Source organism: Magnolia sinica, chromosome 9 (assembly GCF_029962835.1).
Source record: "Magnolia sinica isolate HGM2019 chromosome 9, MsV1, whole genome shotgun sequence".
NCBI lineage: Eukaryota > Viridiplantae > Streptophyta > Magnoliopsida > Magnoliales > Magnoliaceae > Magnolia > Magnolia sinica.
In genome coordinates, this window is record NC_080581.1 from 88226718 (window position 1) to 88243229 (window position 16512).

The 16512-nt window shown below is 40.8% G+C and overlaps 2 protein-coding genes across 6 annotated transcripts in view; both read left to right on the plus strand.

Moving 5' to 3' along the window:
• Nucleotides 1–238: 238 nt before the first annotated feature.
• LOC131255993 (disease resistance protein RPP8-like) overlaps nucleotides 239–16512 on the plus strand; it is a 41466-nt gene continuing 25192 nt past the window's right edge. For 2 of the 5 annotated variants that reach the window (XM_058256967.1, XM_058256968.1), the window contains exons 1-2: nucleotides 239–1933; nucleotides 2104–3199. In XM_058256967.1, coding sequence (XP_058112950.1) covers nucleotides 331–1933; nucleotides 2104–3197 — 2697 coding nt within the window. In that variant the 5' untranslated portion in view covers nucleotides 239–330 and the 3' untranslated portion in view covers nucleotides 3198–3199. Of the gene's footprint in view, nucleotides 1934–2103; nucleotides 3200–4361; nucleotides 4419–5245; nucleotides 5454–16512 lie in introns of those variants that run through there. The other 3 variants (XR_009176552.1, XM_058256970.1, XM_058256969.1) reach the window with 3 other exon arrangements.
• LOC131255331 (disease resistance protein RPP13-like) lies at nucleotides 11568–13522 on the plus strand. Its single transcript, XM_058256032.1, has 4 exons — nucleotides 11568–12478; nucleotides 12598–12684; nucleotides 12762–13106; nucleotides 13459–13522. The coding sequence occupies exons 1-4, from the start codon at nucleotides 11568–11570 to the stop codon at nucleotides 13520–13522; spliced, it is 1407 nt and encodes a 468-aa protein (XP_058112015.1).

Below are 16512 nucleotides of genomic sequence, written 5' to 3' on the forward strand. Positions count from 1 at the left end.
GATAACAAATAAACATCACGGTTAGCCTTAGAAAAGTTTCAACGGTGAGAGTCATTGTCACCACTGCTTCCTGAGGTGTGGTCCACTTGAGCCTTCGATCTACCTAAATTTTGGGTTTATATTCTAAAATGATACAAAACAATGGATAGACGGTGTGGATAAGGCCCATACATCAAGGTGGATACTCAAAGCAGCTCCTGTCCGAAATAATTGAGCGCCGTTGCTTTAGCACAAAAGGGTGAAATAATTGAGCGCCCCTATTGAAGGTTGACCTGAGAAAGCCTTGTTTTGAGCTTAGAAGCTTTTGAAGGAGAGACAGAGAGAGAGAGTATGGCTGATATTGCTGTGAAGTTCGTCATACAAAGATTGAATGATTTTCTAGCGCAGGAAGCAGAATTGCTACTCGGAGTAGATGGTAAGATCAGATCACTTCGAGACAAACTTTTATGGATGGATGCCTTACTCAAAGACGTCCATGGGAATCGCAGAGATAATGATAGAGTTAAGGTTTGGGTGGCCCAAATAAGAGAAGCAGCTTATGATGCTGAGGATGTCATCGACTCCTACATCTTTAACATTCAAAATCAAGGAAGAGACACAAGTGCTGGATTCATGGGATGCATACGAAGTTTTGCTTATTGGATCAAAGATCTCCTTCTCATCCACAAGATTGGAAAGGAGATCGGTGACATAGAAAGAAGGCTCAACGAGATCTCATCCAACAGATCAGATTATGGCATCAGCAATATACCAGGATGTGGAGAAGCTTCATCTTCCTCAAATCAAAGCCAGACGTGGAGGGAGAAGGGGATTCCCATTGCCGAGGAAGCCGATGTGGTTGGTGTTGAAGATGAGACAAAGACACTGGTGGGGCAGCTGATTGAAGGAGATGCGCGGCGTGCTGTCATTTCGATCACGGGTATGGGCGGAATAGGTAAGACTACTCTCGCTAAGAAAGTATACGATAACATCGATGTAAAGAAGAAGTTCGATTTTCATGCCTGGGTGTCTGTGTCTCAAGAACATCGACTGCGAGAGATTTTCCTGAGCATTCTAAAATCTCTGGGACGAGATGAAAGGGAGACGATGCCTGAGGAAGACTTGCGTAAGCAACTCTTTGAGCTCTTGGAAGGGAAGAAATATCTGGTGGTAATTGATGATATATGGACTAGAGAGGCTTGGAATGGTTTGGTCTCTGCATTTCCAGATAGGCAAAAGGGTAGCAGGGTGCTACTTACCACTCGCAAGGAAGAAATAGCAAAGTATGCAGATGCACAGAGCACGCCCCATAAAATGCAATTTCTTAATGAAAGTGAGAGCTGGGCATTGTTCCGTAAGAAAGCACTTCCTGGAAATCTTGCTCTTCCATGCCCTGCAAATCTGGAGGAGTTGGGGGGAAAGATTGTTGCGAAATGTGGAGGTTTACCTCTAGCCATCGCAGTAATAGGAGGCGTCCTATCAAGGAAAGAGAAATCAGTGAATGAGTGGTACAAAGTGCTTACAAGTCTGGAATGGCATCTACATGAAAGCGAAGATGCGATCTCCGGCATATTGGCCCTTAGCTACCATGACTTACCCTATTACTTGAAGTTCTGCTTTCTTTATTTCGGAGCTTTTCCTGAAGACTCTGAAATTGAAGTGGACGACTTGATTAAGTTGTGGATAGCTGAAGGGTTTGTGCAGCAAAGAGGAGAAGAAGAACTGGAGGATGTTGCAGAGGATTATGTAGAAGAGCTAATCAACAGAAGCATGATTCAGGTGGCGGAAAGGAATTCGAATGGAACAGCTATGACATGCCGTATTCATGATCTTCTACGCGACCTCTCCATAGCAAATGCCAAGGAGGAGAGATTTATGGACGTGTATGGGAAGGCAGCGACTACATCACCAACTACGGCACGCAGGCTTGCAATTACTGCTTCTGGTGGCCTTCGTAAGTTCATCTCCTCTAACCGCTCCACTCTACACCTCCGCTCTTTGTTATTTATTTATTTTTTTGGGAGGAACGATGATTTGCTTGGATTTGCAAAGTTGGATTACAAACCTTGCACCAAGAGGAACTTTTTATTTAAAAAAAAAACCATTCAACTGTTTTCATTGCAGAGAAAATTTTACAAGCCTATTTCGCGCAGAAGAAGAACCACCTCCGATCTTTGTTGAACTTGTTGGACTACAATGACGAGCGGGAAGAGATTGAAACACCGGTGTTGAAAAGCCTCTTCGGGGCTTTCAAATTTCTTCGGGTGATGGATCTCCGGTACGTAAAGCTCACTAGTCTCCCCGATGAAATTGGGTCTCTAATCCACTTGAGGTACCTATGTCTAATGGGTAACGGCGAGTTAAGAAGGCTACCATCCACCATAACCCGCCTCTCCAATTTACAGACTCTCAATATATTCGGTACAAATATCAAAATGCTACCAGTTGATATTTGGAAGATGGAACAGTTACGGCATCTAGTGGTAAAATATGAATGTCAATTCAGCAACGGTACAGCAGTTCACCGCTTAAGCAATCTCCAGACTCTAAAAAACATATGGGCTGGCAGCTGGACAGAAGATGAGTTGGAGAAACTGATCAATTTGAGAGAATTGTTGATATGCGGACATCTCAATATGGCATCATCCCGTCCTATTTCTAAATTGGTACACCTCAGATCATTGTGTCTAGAGGGAGTATCTGGAAGCTTCATTCCAGCTTTTGAGTCCTTCTCAAATCATCGCCATCTATATTACATGCGTTTGAGGGGACGCTTAGAGAAATTACCGGATCTGCATGAATTCCCACCTAACCTCACCAAGTTACACTTGTATGGATCCAAATTAGAGCAAGACCCGATGGGAACGCTGGAGAAGCTGCCCAACCTTCGGATTCTCCGTTATGGTGGCGATGCTTACGTGACAAAGGAAATGGTTTTCTCTGCTGGAGGGTTTCCGCTTCTCAACGATTTGATTATTTGGGAATGCAATGAATTAGAGGAGTGGACAGTGGAGAAAGGAGCGATGCCTTATCTTACATCTTTACGGATTATGAGCTGCAAAAGATTGAAGATGCTTCCAGATGGAATGCGACATCTCACCAACCTTCAAGAATTGAAGTTGTCTGGGATGACGGAAGAATTCGAAGAAAGGGTGAGAGAGAACGAGGGAGAGGACTGGTTCAAGATCCAACACATACCCTCTCTTATCATCCACTAAGAGTAAGGATGGCTTTTTTGTCATTTTTATTTTTTATTTTTTATATTATTTATCTAAGACCATGCATGATAGATATACAATTCGCTTTTGGCATTTCAATGCAGTTCCAATCACTTATTTGCCATGTGTACGGTAGAAATGCATTTATCATGGACCTTACTCTGTTGCATTACAGTCCTTTTCAAACTACTCTGTTTGTATACAAAGATGCTCCTGTGCTCTCTGATCACGCGGATTGCGTCCTACCCCCGCCCGTCTTTTGCCACGAACGGGCAGTTCCGCGGGTGGGCCTACTGTCATCTATCGGTTTATCTGCGCCGTCTATCCCTCCCCTCGGATCATTTTAAGGCTTAAGTACAAAAATTAGGCAGATCCAACGCTCAAGTGGACCACACTACAGGTGACTCTCGCATTTAATGCTACTGACATCTAATGCTTTGTGCATTTAATACAACCAAGCTTATTATTTGTTGTGGTCCACTTGAGCGTTGGATCTTCCGAGGGGAGGGATGGACGGCGTGGATAAACCGATAGATGACAGTGGGCCCGCCCACGGAACTGCCCGTTCGTGGCTAAAGACGGGCGGGGGTAGGACGCAATCCGCGTCCCCTGTGAGCAGGGGTGTCAATGGGCTGGGCTCGGATCTGAAAAACCAGATTTTTGAGTAGGGCTGGCCCAATGACCCAGTCTGAAACAACTTAAAATCTGGGCCAAGACTAATCCAGGACCAGCCCAATGGCCCAGTCTAAAATCTGGGCCGATACTAATCCAGGCCCAGCCCAATGACAGCCCTTCCTGTGAGCGAGACCACAAGCCATTTCGTTGGATCCTATGATTGTCCGGATGGAGCCTGCAACTAAGAAACAAGGAAAAGTGAGTGATTCTCGGACACTATTTGTAGGGTTGTCAACGGGCCAGGCCTAGGGTAGGCCTTAGCCTGGATTTCGAACTGTTTTCGACATAAAGCTCTATTTGAAATATGAGTTTACAGGCCTGAGCCCGGCCCATTGACAATCCTAATTATATCGGTTTAAAAAGTCTCCACACGTGGGTCTTCATCCCACACGCATACGAGATGAGACCTCTCTCTCACCATCTCCCTCTCACGCTCTCCACTCTCATTATCTATCTTGCTATTTACAAGGTTTTTTCTTTTTTCTGTAGGCTCGACTTCAATATCAACTAGCAACAACACCAGCTCTTGTTTTGAAATTTTTGGAGGTATTTTTTATTTATTTATTTTTTAAATTTGTTCTCGCTGAATTCATGGTTTTGAGTTAAGAAATGTAATTGTGGATTTTTCCTATTTGGGGATTTACACTATTTAGAATTTTTCTCTAATTTAAATCCTTAATGGGAGAATTTGGTTAAAATTTGGGAATATTGATATGTTAAATCCCTATACGAGGACCCATCTTTGCTATTTAAAATTCCTAATTGGAGTTTTTGCCTACTAGGGGATTTTGATATTTCAACTCCAAAATTGCATAATTGAAGTCGAAAATCCCAGCCATCAATTTCAGGCCTTTCTCATCATATTGTTGACCTGTTTGCAGGCCACAAATTGATAGGCAATGTTGGCTGGTGGAGACTTGAAAATTCTCATTAGCATACATGGAAATTTGTAATTGTCCCTATATTAAAAGATTATGAAACAAATTCAAATTGTAATTAAGAAAAAGAAAAAAAGAAAAAGAAACCAGATTCGAATCAGCTTGAATTGCATACAATCATTCGAAATGGGAAAATTCTTTAGCATGTATAGCAAATCGATTGAAACGCTTTCCACAACGCGATGTTTACTGAAGTTAAATTATTTAAGTTAAAAGATTTAGGACATTGTATTTGAGAATGTGGTCATGAAGTGTGAATGAAAGAATTTCTTGCTCTCGGAAGAAATTTCATTTTTGAAAATAAATGCATTTTGAGTAAGACTGACGATTTCTCATGTTCTATGTGACTTCATGATAAGCAGCCAATGCTTGTTCAAATTTTGGAATTTAATGTAAGCTATGACTGTATAATCACTGACTGTTTTGGTTTACAAGTTTCAGGCCAATTGCAGTGGATTCGACTGATTATGGAGCTAAGACAAAGCACTCTCAAAACAGATCTCTTTGTACTTGTATTCAGACATCTAGTCTTCTTTATAGTTGTTGTGTGGGTTCTTGTTTGGTTTGAGGGAAAATTTTCCTATTTGTACATTAAGGATGAGAAGATTTTATGTGAAGATCCCTACTGCGGATGTTGGTGTAATTTGTTTTTTTAGATTCTGCAGAAGCTTCTTGATGTCATGCAGTGAGAAGAATTTTATTACAGATGATTGTGTAAAGACCAGCTTTTGATGTCTTCTTGCTGCAAAATGGTGAGCTTCATGGTTGGTCTGAGGTGGCTGTTTGGATGGTTGTTGTTATGCTTGGTATGTCTCCAGGTTCCAGTGTAAGGTGGTGGTCTGCTTGTATCATTTTGTTGTTGGGCTTGTTGTTTGTAATGATTATGTAGTTTGTGTCCGCTTCACTCATATGAGGAGCCCCTCTCTGTACACTCCTTTTCTTCAATGCAATAATACTCAAGTAGTGAGCTCCCACGTTTTTGAATAATGCAATTCTCTTGTGCGCTTGAAATTCTATTATCTTCTATTTCATGGTTTTAAAACTTAAAATTGACTTTCCAAAAGTAAATATACATATAGAAATGATCACATCAAAATAATGTTTCAAACAGAAGAAGAGAACCATCCCACATATAGGCGCAACTTCTGGAAGAAGATACATTGAAAAAAATAGGACGAGTTGCACAATTTCTGATTGATCTGATTGAGTTACAAAAGTTAGCACTTTTGTTTAATACATCATATGAGAAAGATGGTTATGGTTGGGTTCTCTATAAGAAACTCCGCACAAATACTCCATATGTTTCCTACTGCCACTGGTGCCATGAATGCATAGAATTGGAGTTGCCCCACTTATTTTTCAACCGTATTTGGCATTGAGAGCATTGCTTGTGACCTCAATGAAGGATACTCTAAGGTTGCTGAGCAAAATACATATCATTTGTGTAGGAAGAGTTTCACCAATTGCAACTATCAATGCTAGCATCTCCCATGAGAGAACCTACAAAAGAGTTGAATGGGTTTTGCATTATTAGCTGAAGTATTCCAAACAAATATAACAAAAACTTCAAATTTTATTAAACCTAAATCAACACAGTGGGTAAAAAGCCCACTCAGGTTCTCATAAGCACCCAAAAATCAGGCCTTCTGGTCTGTGGGGCACTTGGGTTTCGGATCTCCCTCATGTTTGGGCCCAGGTCTTAAAACAAGATGACAAAGCAGATGAATATAACACAAGCATCATGGCCGGCCCTACAGAGATTTGGGCTACACGGAGGTCACATTCATTTTCCAATGCCTACTATCAAGCATTATGGCCACTGCCAAAGCACCGAATTACTCCTCAAATTAAAGCCACCGAACTGCTCGGACGTAATTCAATCCAGACCATTCAAACAGTGGAGACTGTCCACACTGGAGCATGGTGTGATAAAATAATCCCACTCATCCAACCCTTCTATAGAAAAAATAAAAAAATATTTTTTTAAAAAAAGAAGGGATTTTTCTCATAAGCCGCCTCTGTTTTGATTTATAGAATGAAAAATTACCTCCTCTGTTTTGGTTTATAGTCTGAAAAATTATTACTTTTAGATTATTTATTCAAAATCGCAGTTGCTTGACCAATAGGGACAAAGTCACTAGCTTTGAGCCTCGCATGTGCTTCGATAAAAGTGTTTTGGTATTTACGAAATTAATTGCAAAATCCTTTTGGCATCTAACTCTAAAGAAACCAGGAAGCTAGGTGGGCCACTTTCATTAGGCTTTTGACAAATCCGGACCGTCCACCATTTTCCTCATCACATTTTAAAGCATGGTCCCAAAATTGAGGCTAATCCATATCACAGATGGGTTCCACAGCTGGAAAAATTAGAATGGTGGCCTTTAATTGTCCATCTTTATCTTTCGGTGCCATACAAAGATTGACCTGGAAAATCCTGTAGACAGATTGGATTTCTCTCAACCGGCAGAGTGGGCCAAAAGATCACCGTATCCATCTCGAATCTAGTCGGACACGAGTAGTCACAGATGTGAATTGCATCGGGTCCTGATACAACCTTCAATCTTGATGGGTCCCACTTTCATGAGGCTTGTGATAAATCCAACCTATTCGCCATTTTTCCTATCTCATTTTATGGTGTGGACTTAAAATTGAGGCTGATCTAAGGTACAGGTGTACCCATGGCAAGAAAAATCAGATGGTGACCTTTAACAGTTCACTGTTTCTGACATTTTGGCCCACTCGAGCTATGTTCCTGTGGATATGCTCCATATTTTGATACACCAGTAGAATGTTCTGCCAAACTTATGAACAGATTGGATTACTCTAAAACATTGCTATGGGCCCGAGGCATTGGTTGGGGATTGACTCTGCAAAACATTTACTGCCGAGTTCAGTAGCTAATCCGCGTCCGTGAGCAAGAAAGAGGTGGCAAGAGGGGTAGCTAATAGAGAGAATGTGTTCTGATATGGGAGATGTATTCGTGCGAGACTTTGGACACGTGCGGGAGTGTCTATCAGCGACTTTCTTTCTTTCTCAAGTGGACCACACTGCAGGAATTAGTGTGAATTGAATGTTTACCGTTGAAAACTTCTCAGGGACCAAAATTGACGCAGAGATGAACGTGATGAGGATAACTACTCCGAATCTATGGAGCTTCTCTGGACTCCTCACAGAGACTTCTCGAATCCACGAGGAAAGAAAGTAGAAAATAGAAATAAATTCTAATGAATTCGAAATTGATTAATTGATTAATAAAAACGAGTTCACAACCCTTTAAATAGGGGTACCAAGCAATGTGAAAGAAATTAGAATCAAACTACAACTCAAACTCCTGGAATCCGCGACTTACTATAAATAGTAAACTTACCATTTATAGACGGTCATGACGTCTACTAGTGCGCAAGGTTTTCGGCCAAAAATAGTAAGTGTCCTATTTGGCTTCACCAAACCGTTCTCCTAATTATTCTAAGCTCTTTTCACCTTGGGCGCAACTCCTAAAGCCCGACGGATGGAGAGTTATAATCAAACTAAAACTTACTATTTATAGTAAAAACGAAATTAAAACAGGAAAACGACCGTAGATCCAGGGGTTTTTCACAATTCCGGGCTGCGTAACCCAGCATAGCAGGGTTGGTTGGCTTCAGTAGCTCGTTCTACTCCAAAATCATATATTTTACATCAGATAAGTCATTCCGGATTACAAGATACGCCCGATTTAAGGTTCAATGGTCTGGATCACTTCTGTTGTCGACCGGGCCTTTTCTGATCTATCTTGGCCATGTAACTGTCCACGACCCACTCTACATCAAAAGTGAACTGGAAAACGGATGGATGGCACGGATAAACCACATACATTCATGGTGGGCCCAACAAAGTTTACTCAGTGCTATAAGAGTGTATTGACTCAGTAGGGAATCCAATTTCCTAATTTGAGTCCATATCTCAGCCGGACGGGGATTGCGTCCTACCCCGCCCCTATCTAGCTACTAAGGGGCAGTTGTGTCCGTGGTCCACCGTGATGTATCTGTTTACCCAATCTACATGATTTTTGGTCTCTTGTCCTAAGATGATTTATAAAAAACAGATAAAATTACTAAAAAGGATGGGCGAAGACTTTCACAGAAACCTGCCTGTTATTTATTTATTTATTCTCCCAGTAGATGGTTGTTAGCCTCTCGTCTGTTTTGATTTTGTTTTTGTATGGAAGGTGGGTGGTCCCATTTCTACCAGGTTTGCAATTAGCTTTACTGCATTAATAAATTATAGGTGACGTACTCCCAAAAACAAGAACAAGATTGTGGAGGCCTATGAACAATCCCCCTCCTTTGGTATTCTGTTTAATGCAAATTCTATCAAATAATAATTTATGTGGTGTTTGATGTTACTTATTTTCATGCATATCAGATCTTCCGAGACATATCAGATCATATGTTTTCATGGATCTCACGACGCTACCAAATATTAGATATTAATGTATGTGTGTCATATCTACACCATCCATCCATTTTGTTGTGAGATCATTTTATAGCATAGGCCTCAAATAAGGCAGATCCAAAGCTCATGAAAGCAGTCACTATAAAGCAGATCCAACCTATTCACCATTTTCCCTATCTCATTTGACGTTGTTGGCTCAAAATTGAAGCTGATCTAAGGCACAGGTGGTCCCACAGCATGAAAATCAGATGGTGGCCTTTAACAGTTCACTGTTTCTTATATTGTGGCCCATTTGAGCTATGGATATATATGCCCCATCTTTTGATACCCCACGTAGAATGTTCTGCCAAACTTGTGGACGGATTGGATTACTATGAAACATCGCCATGGGCCCCAATCATGGCGGGGCCCACTTTTGTGAAGCTTGTGACAAATCCAACCGACCCACCATTTTTCACTATCCACGTGCTCAAAATCAAGGGTGATCCAATGCACATGGGCCTTGGTGGTGTGCTGAAGTCACTAAGTTCTGTGGCCCCATAATGTATGTGTCATATTTACACTGATTATTCATTTTGTGAGATCATTTTATGGCATAGGCCTCAAATAAGGCAGATCCAAATTCATGAAAGTAGCGATTCTAAAATGCTTTAGAACCCTCACACAAGGGATTTCTCATTATAAGCATTTAGCTCCACTTTTTATTTAGTGTGATCTACTTGAGTTTTAGATATGTCTAATTTTTGAGATCACATTCCAACATTAGCTTGAGCTAAGTACAGCTGGCATCGAGGTGGGCCTTAGATGAAGAAATAGGATCCTTCTCTCCTCTCCTCTTTTCTATCATCTACTTTCAATAGCCTGACTTGAGTAGACAACACTCAAGGCTTCACTTGTGCAAACAGATCACTATGTGAGATAAACATCCAAACCGTCTGTCCATTTGGCGAGCTCATTGAGGGCTTGAGCTGATAAATAAGGCAGATGCAAAGATCAAGTGGACCACACTGAAAAACCAGTAAGGAATTAAACGTCTACTATTGAAACCCATATGGGTAGCAAAAGTTTTGAATCAATATGATATTTGTTTTTCCTCTTCATCCATGTCCATGTGACATTATGAAAAGATTGGATGAAAAATAAATGTTTTGGTAGGCATTATGAATGTTTTAACAGTGGATATAATAAATACATTATTGTAGGCCCATGTAACTTTGATTTCCTTGGATCCGTTCGTACAACTCAGCACGAGGAGCGTCACTGCCTAGGGCTGTCAATGGGCCAGGTAGTCCCGACAGCCCTTCGGGCTTGGCCCGTATTGTGCTATCAGACCTGACTGACAAGCTCGGGCTTAAATCAGGAGCCCGATTGTAAGTCGAGCCGGGCCGTAACTGGCCGACGTCACCAAGTTCTGTGGACCCAAACGTGATGTATGTGTTGTATCCACACCGTCCATCCATTTGGAGAGAACATTTTAGGGCATGATCCAAAGGATGAAACAGATCCAAAGATAGAGTGGACCCCACCACAGAAATCAGTGAGGAGAGTGACACCCACTGTTGAAACCTTCCAAAGGTACACCGTGATGCTTATTTGAGGGAAACGGATTGGCTACTCCCCTGCCACCAGCCAATGGCTGATGGTCGGTACTCTGTGGGCCCCACCATGATGTATGTGTTTCATCCATGCCGTCCATCTATTTTTATAGATCATTTTATGGTTTGAGACAAAAAATGAGGTATATCCCAATCCCAAGTGGACCACATTACAGGAAAAAGTGTTGAATGAGCGTCGTCGACCGTTAAAAACTTTTTGGGGCCACAAAAGTTTTGTATCAAGATGATATTTGGGGTTTTTTTTTGTTCCCCCCCTTCATCTGGGTCTGTATGACCTAATAAACAGATTGTAATTCAAATAAACAGTACAGTGGGCCTTAGGAAGATTTTAATGGTGGATGTCTAATCACTATTGTTTTCCTGTGGTGTGGTCCACCTGAGATTTATATCCCTCTCATTTTTGGGATCAAGTGCTAAAATGATCTGTAAAAATTGATGAACTGAGTGGATGAAACACATACATCATGGTGGGGGGAGTAGCCAATCCGTTTCCTTATTTGAGATCTAAATGGATCGGGTTTAGGTTCAGAATTGCAATCCGGGCTAGGACAGAGTGACAACCGTAATTTAGTGCCTTTGGTTTACAACGGCGATATCTTCGAGAAGAAAATAGATTTGCAGAAAGCCTAGTTTTGAAGACAGGTTTCGTAACGAGAGAGAGAGAGAGAATGGCTGAGATTAATGTTCAGTTCGCCTTACAAAAATTGATGGATTTCCTAACGCAGGAAGCATATTTCCTGCAGGGAGTACATGAGCGAGTCACATCTCTTCAGGAAAAACTGGAAGATATACGTGACTTATTCAATGACATCGATGGGAAGTGCAGAAAGAATGATGCAGTTAAGCGTTGGATGGGCGAAATAAGAGAAGTAGCCTCCGATGCTGAGGACGTCATCGACTCATATAACTTTAAGATTGAAAAACGGCAAGGAGATGATAGTGCTAGATTCATGGGATCCGTACGAAGTTTTGCTTGCGGCGTCAAAGACATACCAGCCACCCTCCAAGTTGGAAAGAAGATCAGCGACATAGAAAGAAGGCTAGATGAGATCTTGTCTAACCGATCAGTGTATGGTATCGACAATATACCAGCATATGGAGAAGCTTCTTCTTCTTCTTCTTCTTCGAATCAAAGTCACACATGGAGGGAGAAGAGGGCTCCCATCGTCGAGGAAGCCGATGTGGTGGGTGTTGAAGACGAGACAGAGAAACTGGTGAGGCAGCTGACTGAAGGAGATGTGCGACGTGCTGTAATTTCAATCACTGGTATGGGAGGAATAGGTAAGACTACTCTTGCTAAGAAAGTTTATGATGACAAAAATGTAAAGAAGACTTTCAAATTTCATGCTTGGGTGTATGTGTCTCAAGAATATCAAGTGCGAGAGCTTTTACTAAGCATTATAAAATGCTTTCAAGGTCTCTCACGAGGCAAATGGGAAATGATGATTGAGGAAGACTTGCAGAAGGTGGTCTCTGAGTACTTGGAAGGGAAGAAATATCTGGTGGTAATAGATGATATATGGACTAGAGATGCTTGGGATGGTTTGGTTTCTGCATTTCCAGATGGGAAAAATGGCAGCAGAGTGCTGCTCACCACTCGCAATGAAGACATCGCAAGGTATGCAGATCCACAGAGCACACCCCATATAATGAGTTTTTTGGATGAAAACGAGAGCTGGGATCTGATTTGTAAGAAAGCACTTGCAAAGCCTACTCCTGAATGCCCTCCATATCTAGAGAAGTTGGGGAGAGGATGGTTGCAAAATGTGGAGGTTTACCTCTAGCAATCACAGTATTAGGAGGTGTTCTATCAAGGAAAGACAAGTCAGTGAAAGAGTGGGAGAAAGTGCTTAAAAGTTGAATGAAAGCGAAGATTGAATCTCCGGCATATTGGCTCTCAGCTACCATGACTTGCCCTATGACTTGACGCCCTGCTTTCTTTATCTCGGAGCTTTTCCTGAAGACTCTGAAATTGATGTGGCAGAATTGATTCGGTTGTGGATAGCTGAAGGGTTTGTGCAAAAAAGAGGAGGAGAAGAAATGGAGGATGTTGCAGAGGATTACATGAATGAGCTCATCAGTAGAAGCATGATTCAGGTGTCGAAAAGGAAGAGCAATGGAACTGCTGAAAAATGTCGAATTCATGATCTCCTACGGAGCCTCTCAATAGCAAAAGCCAAGGAAGAGAGATTTCTGGACGTGAATGGAGCACAACGCCTACATCATGGACAAAAGCACGCCAACTTGTAATTAATTGTCATGTGATCTACATCTCTCTTAACCGCTCAACACAAAACCTCCGCTCTTTGTTGCATTTCAATCCATGGTTTCAAAGGATGGAAACACCAGTGTTGAAAAGCCTCTGTGCAGCTTTCAAATTTCTTGGTGATGGATCTCCGAAACATAGGGCTCTCTACTCCCTACACTCTCCCAGATGAAATTGGGTCTCTAATCCATCTGCGGTACTTATGTCTCATGAATAACACTGAATTATCAATGCTACCATCCACCATAACCCGCCTCTCCAATTTACAGACTCTCAATCTACAATCTACAAATATCCATATGCTACCTGTTGATATTTGGAAAATGGAACAGATACGACATCTACTGCTACCACATGGTTGTCGAATCAATTGCAACACGCCATTCCATCGCTTAAACAATCTCCAAACTCTATCAATAGTAGAGGCAGGCAGCTGGATAGAAGATGAGTCGGAGAATCTGACTAATTTGAGAGAATTGTGGATATGTGGATATCTCAATATGGCTTATCCCGTTTAATATATAAATTGGTCCACCTCAGATCACTGTTGCTAGAGGAAAGATCTAGAATCTCGATTCTAGCTTTTGAGTCCTCAAATCATCAGCATCTTTATAACATGCATTTGAGAGGACGCTTAGAGAGATTACCTGCACTGCATGATTTCCCACCAAACCTTAGCCAGATATGCTTGAAAGTGTCTCGTTTAGAGCAAGATCCGATGGGAATGCAGGAGAAACTGCCAAACCTTCGGATTCTCAGTTTACAACGGGAATCTTACAGAGGAAAGGAAATGATTTGCTCTGTTGGAGGGTTTCCGCTCCGCTGCTCAACGTTTTGCTTATTAATGGATTGTATGAATTAGTGGAGTGGAGAGTGGAGGAAGGAGTGATGCCGAATCTTAGATGTTTAGAGATTGTTAACTGCAAAAGATTGAAGATGCTTCCAGATGGATTGCGACATTCCACCACCCTTCAAGAATTGAAGTTGGAAGACATGTCAGAAGAATTGAAAGAAAGGGTGAGAGAGAATGAGGGAGAGGACTGGTTTAAGTTCCGACACATATCCTCTCTTATCATCACATAAGAGTAAGGATGGCTTTTTTGTCTTTTTTTTTTTTTTTCTCATTATTATTTTTCTTAAACATTGCAAGATCGAAAGACAATTCGCTCTCTCCCCCCCTCTCGTTCTCTCTTGCCACCTCCCTCTCGCGCTCTCCTTTCTCTGTCCATATCTCTCTCCATTTACCAGGTTTTATTTTTTATTTTTTATTTTTTATATTTAATATAGCAGCAGTGGCAGCGACGCCAACAGTGGCAGCGAGTGACAGCAACACCAGCTCTGGTTTCGAAAATTTTGAAGGTATTTTTGTCTTCACTTTTTTTTAAAAAAAGCTCACTAAATTCATGTTCTGAATCAAAAAATGTAATTGTGGATTTTCCTAACATGGGGTTTCACCCTATTTAGGAAATTTTCCTAATTTAATTAAATCCTTGTTTGGGGACCCATTTTTGCTATGGCAAAATCCCTAATTAGAGATTTTGCCTACCAGGGGGTTTTGGTATTTCGACTCCCAAATTTTCTTATCAAGAACCATCATGCACCAAAAACGTCAAGTTGAAGTCCCCAGGCACCAATTTTGGGACTTTCTTAGTTGAATGTAGACTAGTATCATATTATCAACCTGTTTGCAGGCCACAAATTGAAAGGTAATGTTGGGCCGTGGAGACTTGGAAATTAATCAGTAGCATACATGGAAATTTGTAGTTGTCCTTAAACATGGTTTCTTCCATGAATTAAAAGACTATGAAATAAATTCAAATTCTAATTAAGAAAAAAGGAAACAAGAAAAATGGGATTTGAATTAGCTTGAATTGCATGCAATCATTCGAATTGGAAAAATCTTTAGCATCAAGCAAATCGATTGAAATGCTTTCCACAATGTGATGTTTACACAATAGACGAAGATAACTAATTAATTTAGGAGATTTAGGACTTTGTATTTGAGAAGGTGCTCATGAAGTCTAAATGATAGAATTTCTTACACTTGGAAGAAATTTCATTTTTGAAAATAAATGCATTTTGAATGAGACTGACAGTTTCTCTTGTTCTAGGGGACTTAATGATAATCAACCAATGCATGTTCAAATTTTTTACTCTAGTGTAAGCTAGGACTGTATAATGATTGATTGTTTTGGTTTGCAAGTTTCAGGTGAATTGAAGTGCATTTGGCTGATTGTGGAGCTAAGAAGAAACACTCTCAAAACCGATCTTTTGGTACTTGTATTTGGACATTTAGTCTTCTTTATAGTTGTAGTATGGGTTCTTGTTTGGTTATAGGGAAGATTTTGGTATTGTACAATAGGGAGATGCTCCTTTCTTTTCAGAAGATTGTATGAGAAGATCTCTGTTGTAGATGTTGGTGTAATTTTATTTTATTTTCTAGATTATGCAGAAGCTTCTTTATATTGTATGAATTCTATTAATATTTAAATGGAGATTTGGAATGTTTGCCACTTTTAAAAGGGAAAAATTCGGTTAAAATTTGAATTAATAGGATAAATTTTTCCAATTCACAAACAAGTTACCATTCGAACCATTCCCCTTTACAATTGGTTAACTCAAAGGCCCATTATCACACCAATTTTCTCCTATCCCCTCAATTCCACAAGGAGGTAATCTTTCCCATGTTGGAAACCAAAATTTTTGGTTTGAAAGATGGAAGTAGGGCCAAAGAGGAAAGAACAATCGAAAGAAGGACAACCTTAATCCATAGATGGATAATAATATAACATTTACCCTAGGAAATGGCCCAAACACCAACTCACAAGACAAGAGGCGTAGTTTTAAGTACAAAAGACACACCCAAAACCGGAAGAAGGCCGGTGCGGTGGAGGACCTTAAGTGGAAAGAAAAAGTGGTTGCTTTTAAAACCCGGAAGGTTTGGAAGAAAGATAGCTTTGGGGAAGGAAAACGTTTTATTACACCGGGCAAACCGACGGAAAAAGGCATTTTTCGGGAACCTTAATTGAGGGTTTGTGAGAAGAGCCCTGTTTAAACCAATTAGGAAAGTACGCTTTAACAAGGACCCATTCTCCCTTATTGAGAAAATTGGGCCATTCGATACAAAAGATGGGTTTAAAGGACGAGAACCAATCTTTGGTTTATGTGTCGTCAAGGTACATAAAAAATACGAAGCGGAATAGTAACGGTTTGGGCCCCATCCATATTGGTTTTAAGGGAATGTACTTTTTGGAGCAAATGAAGACGTGAGGGCCTTACCAAAATAAAGTGGACCAAATCTTTGGAAAACCTTAAACAGATCAAAAATAGCTTAAAAAGGAAAGCCGGGTTTAAATTCATCCAACAACCAAAGAAGGTTTTACAAG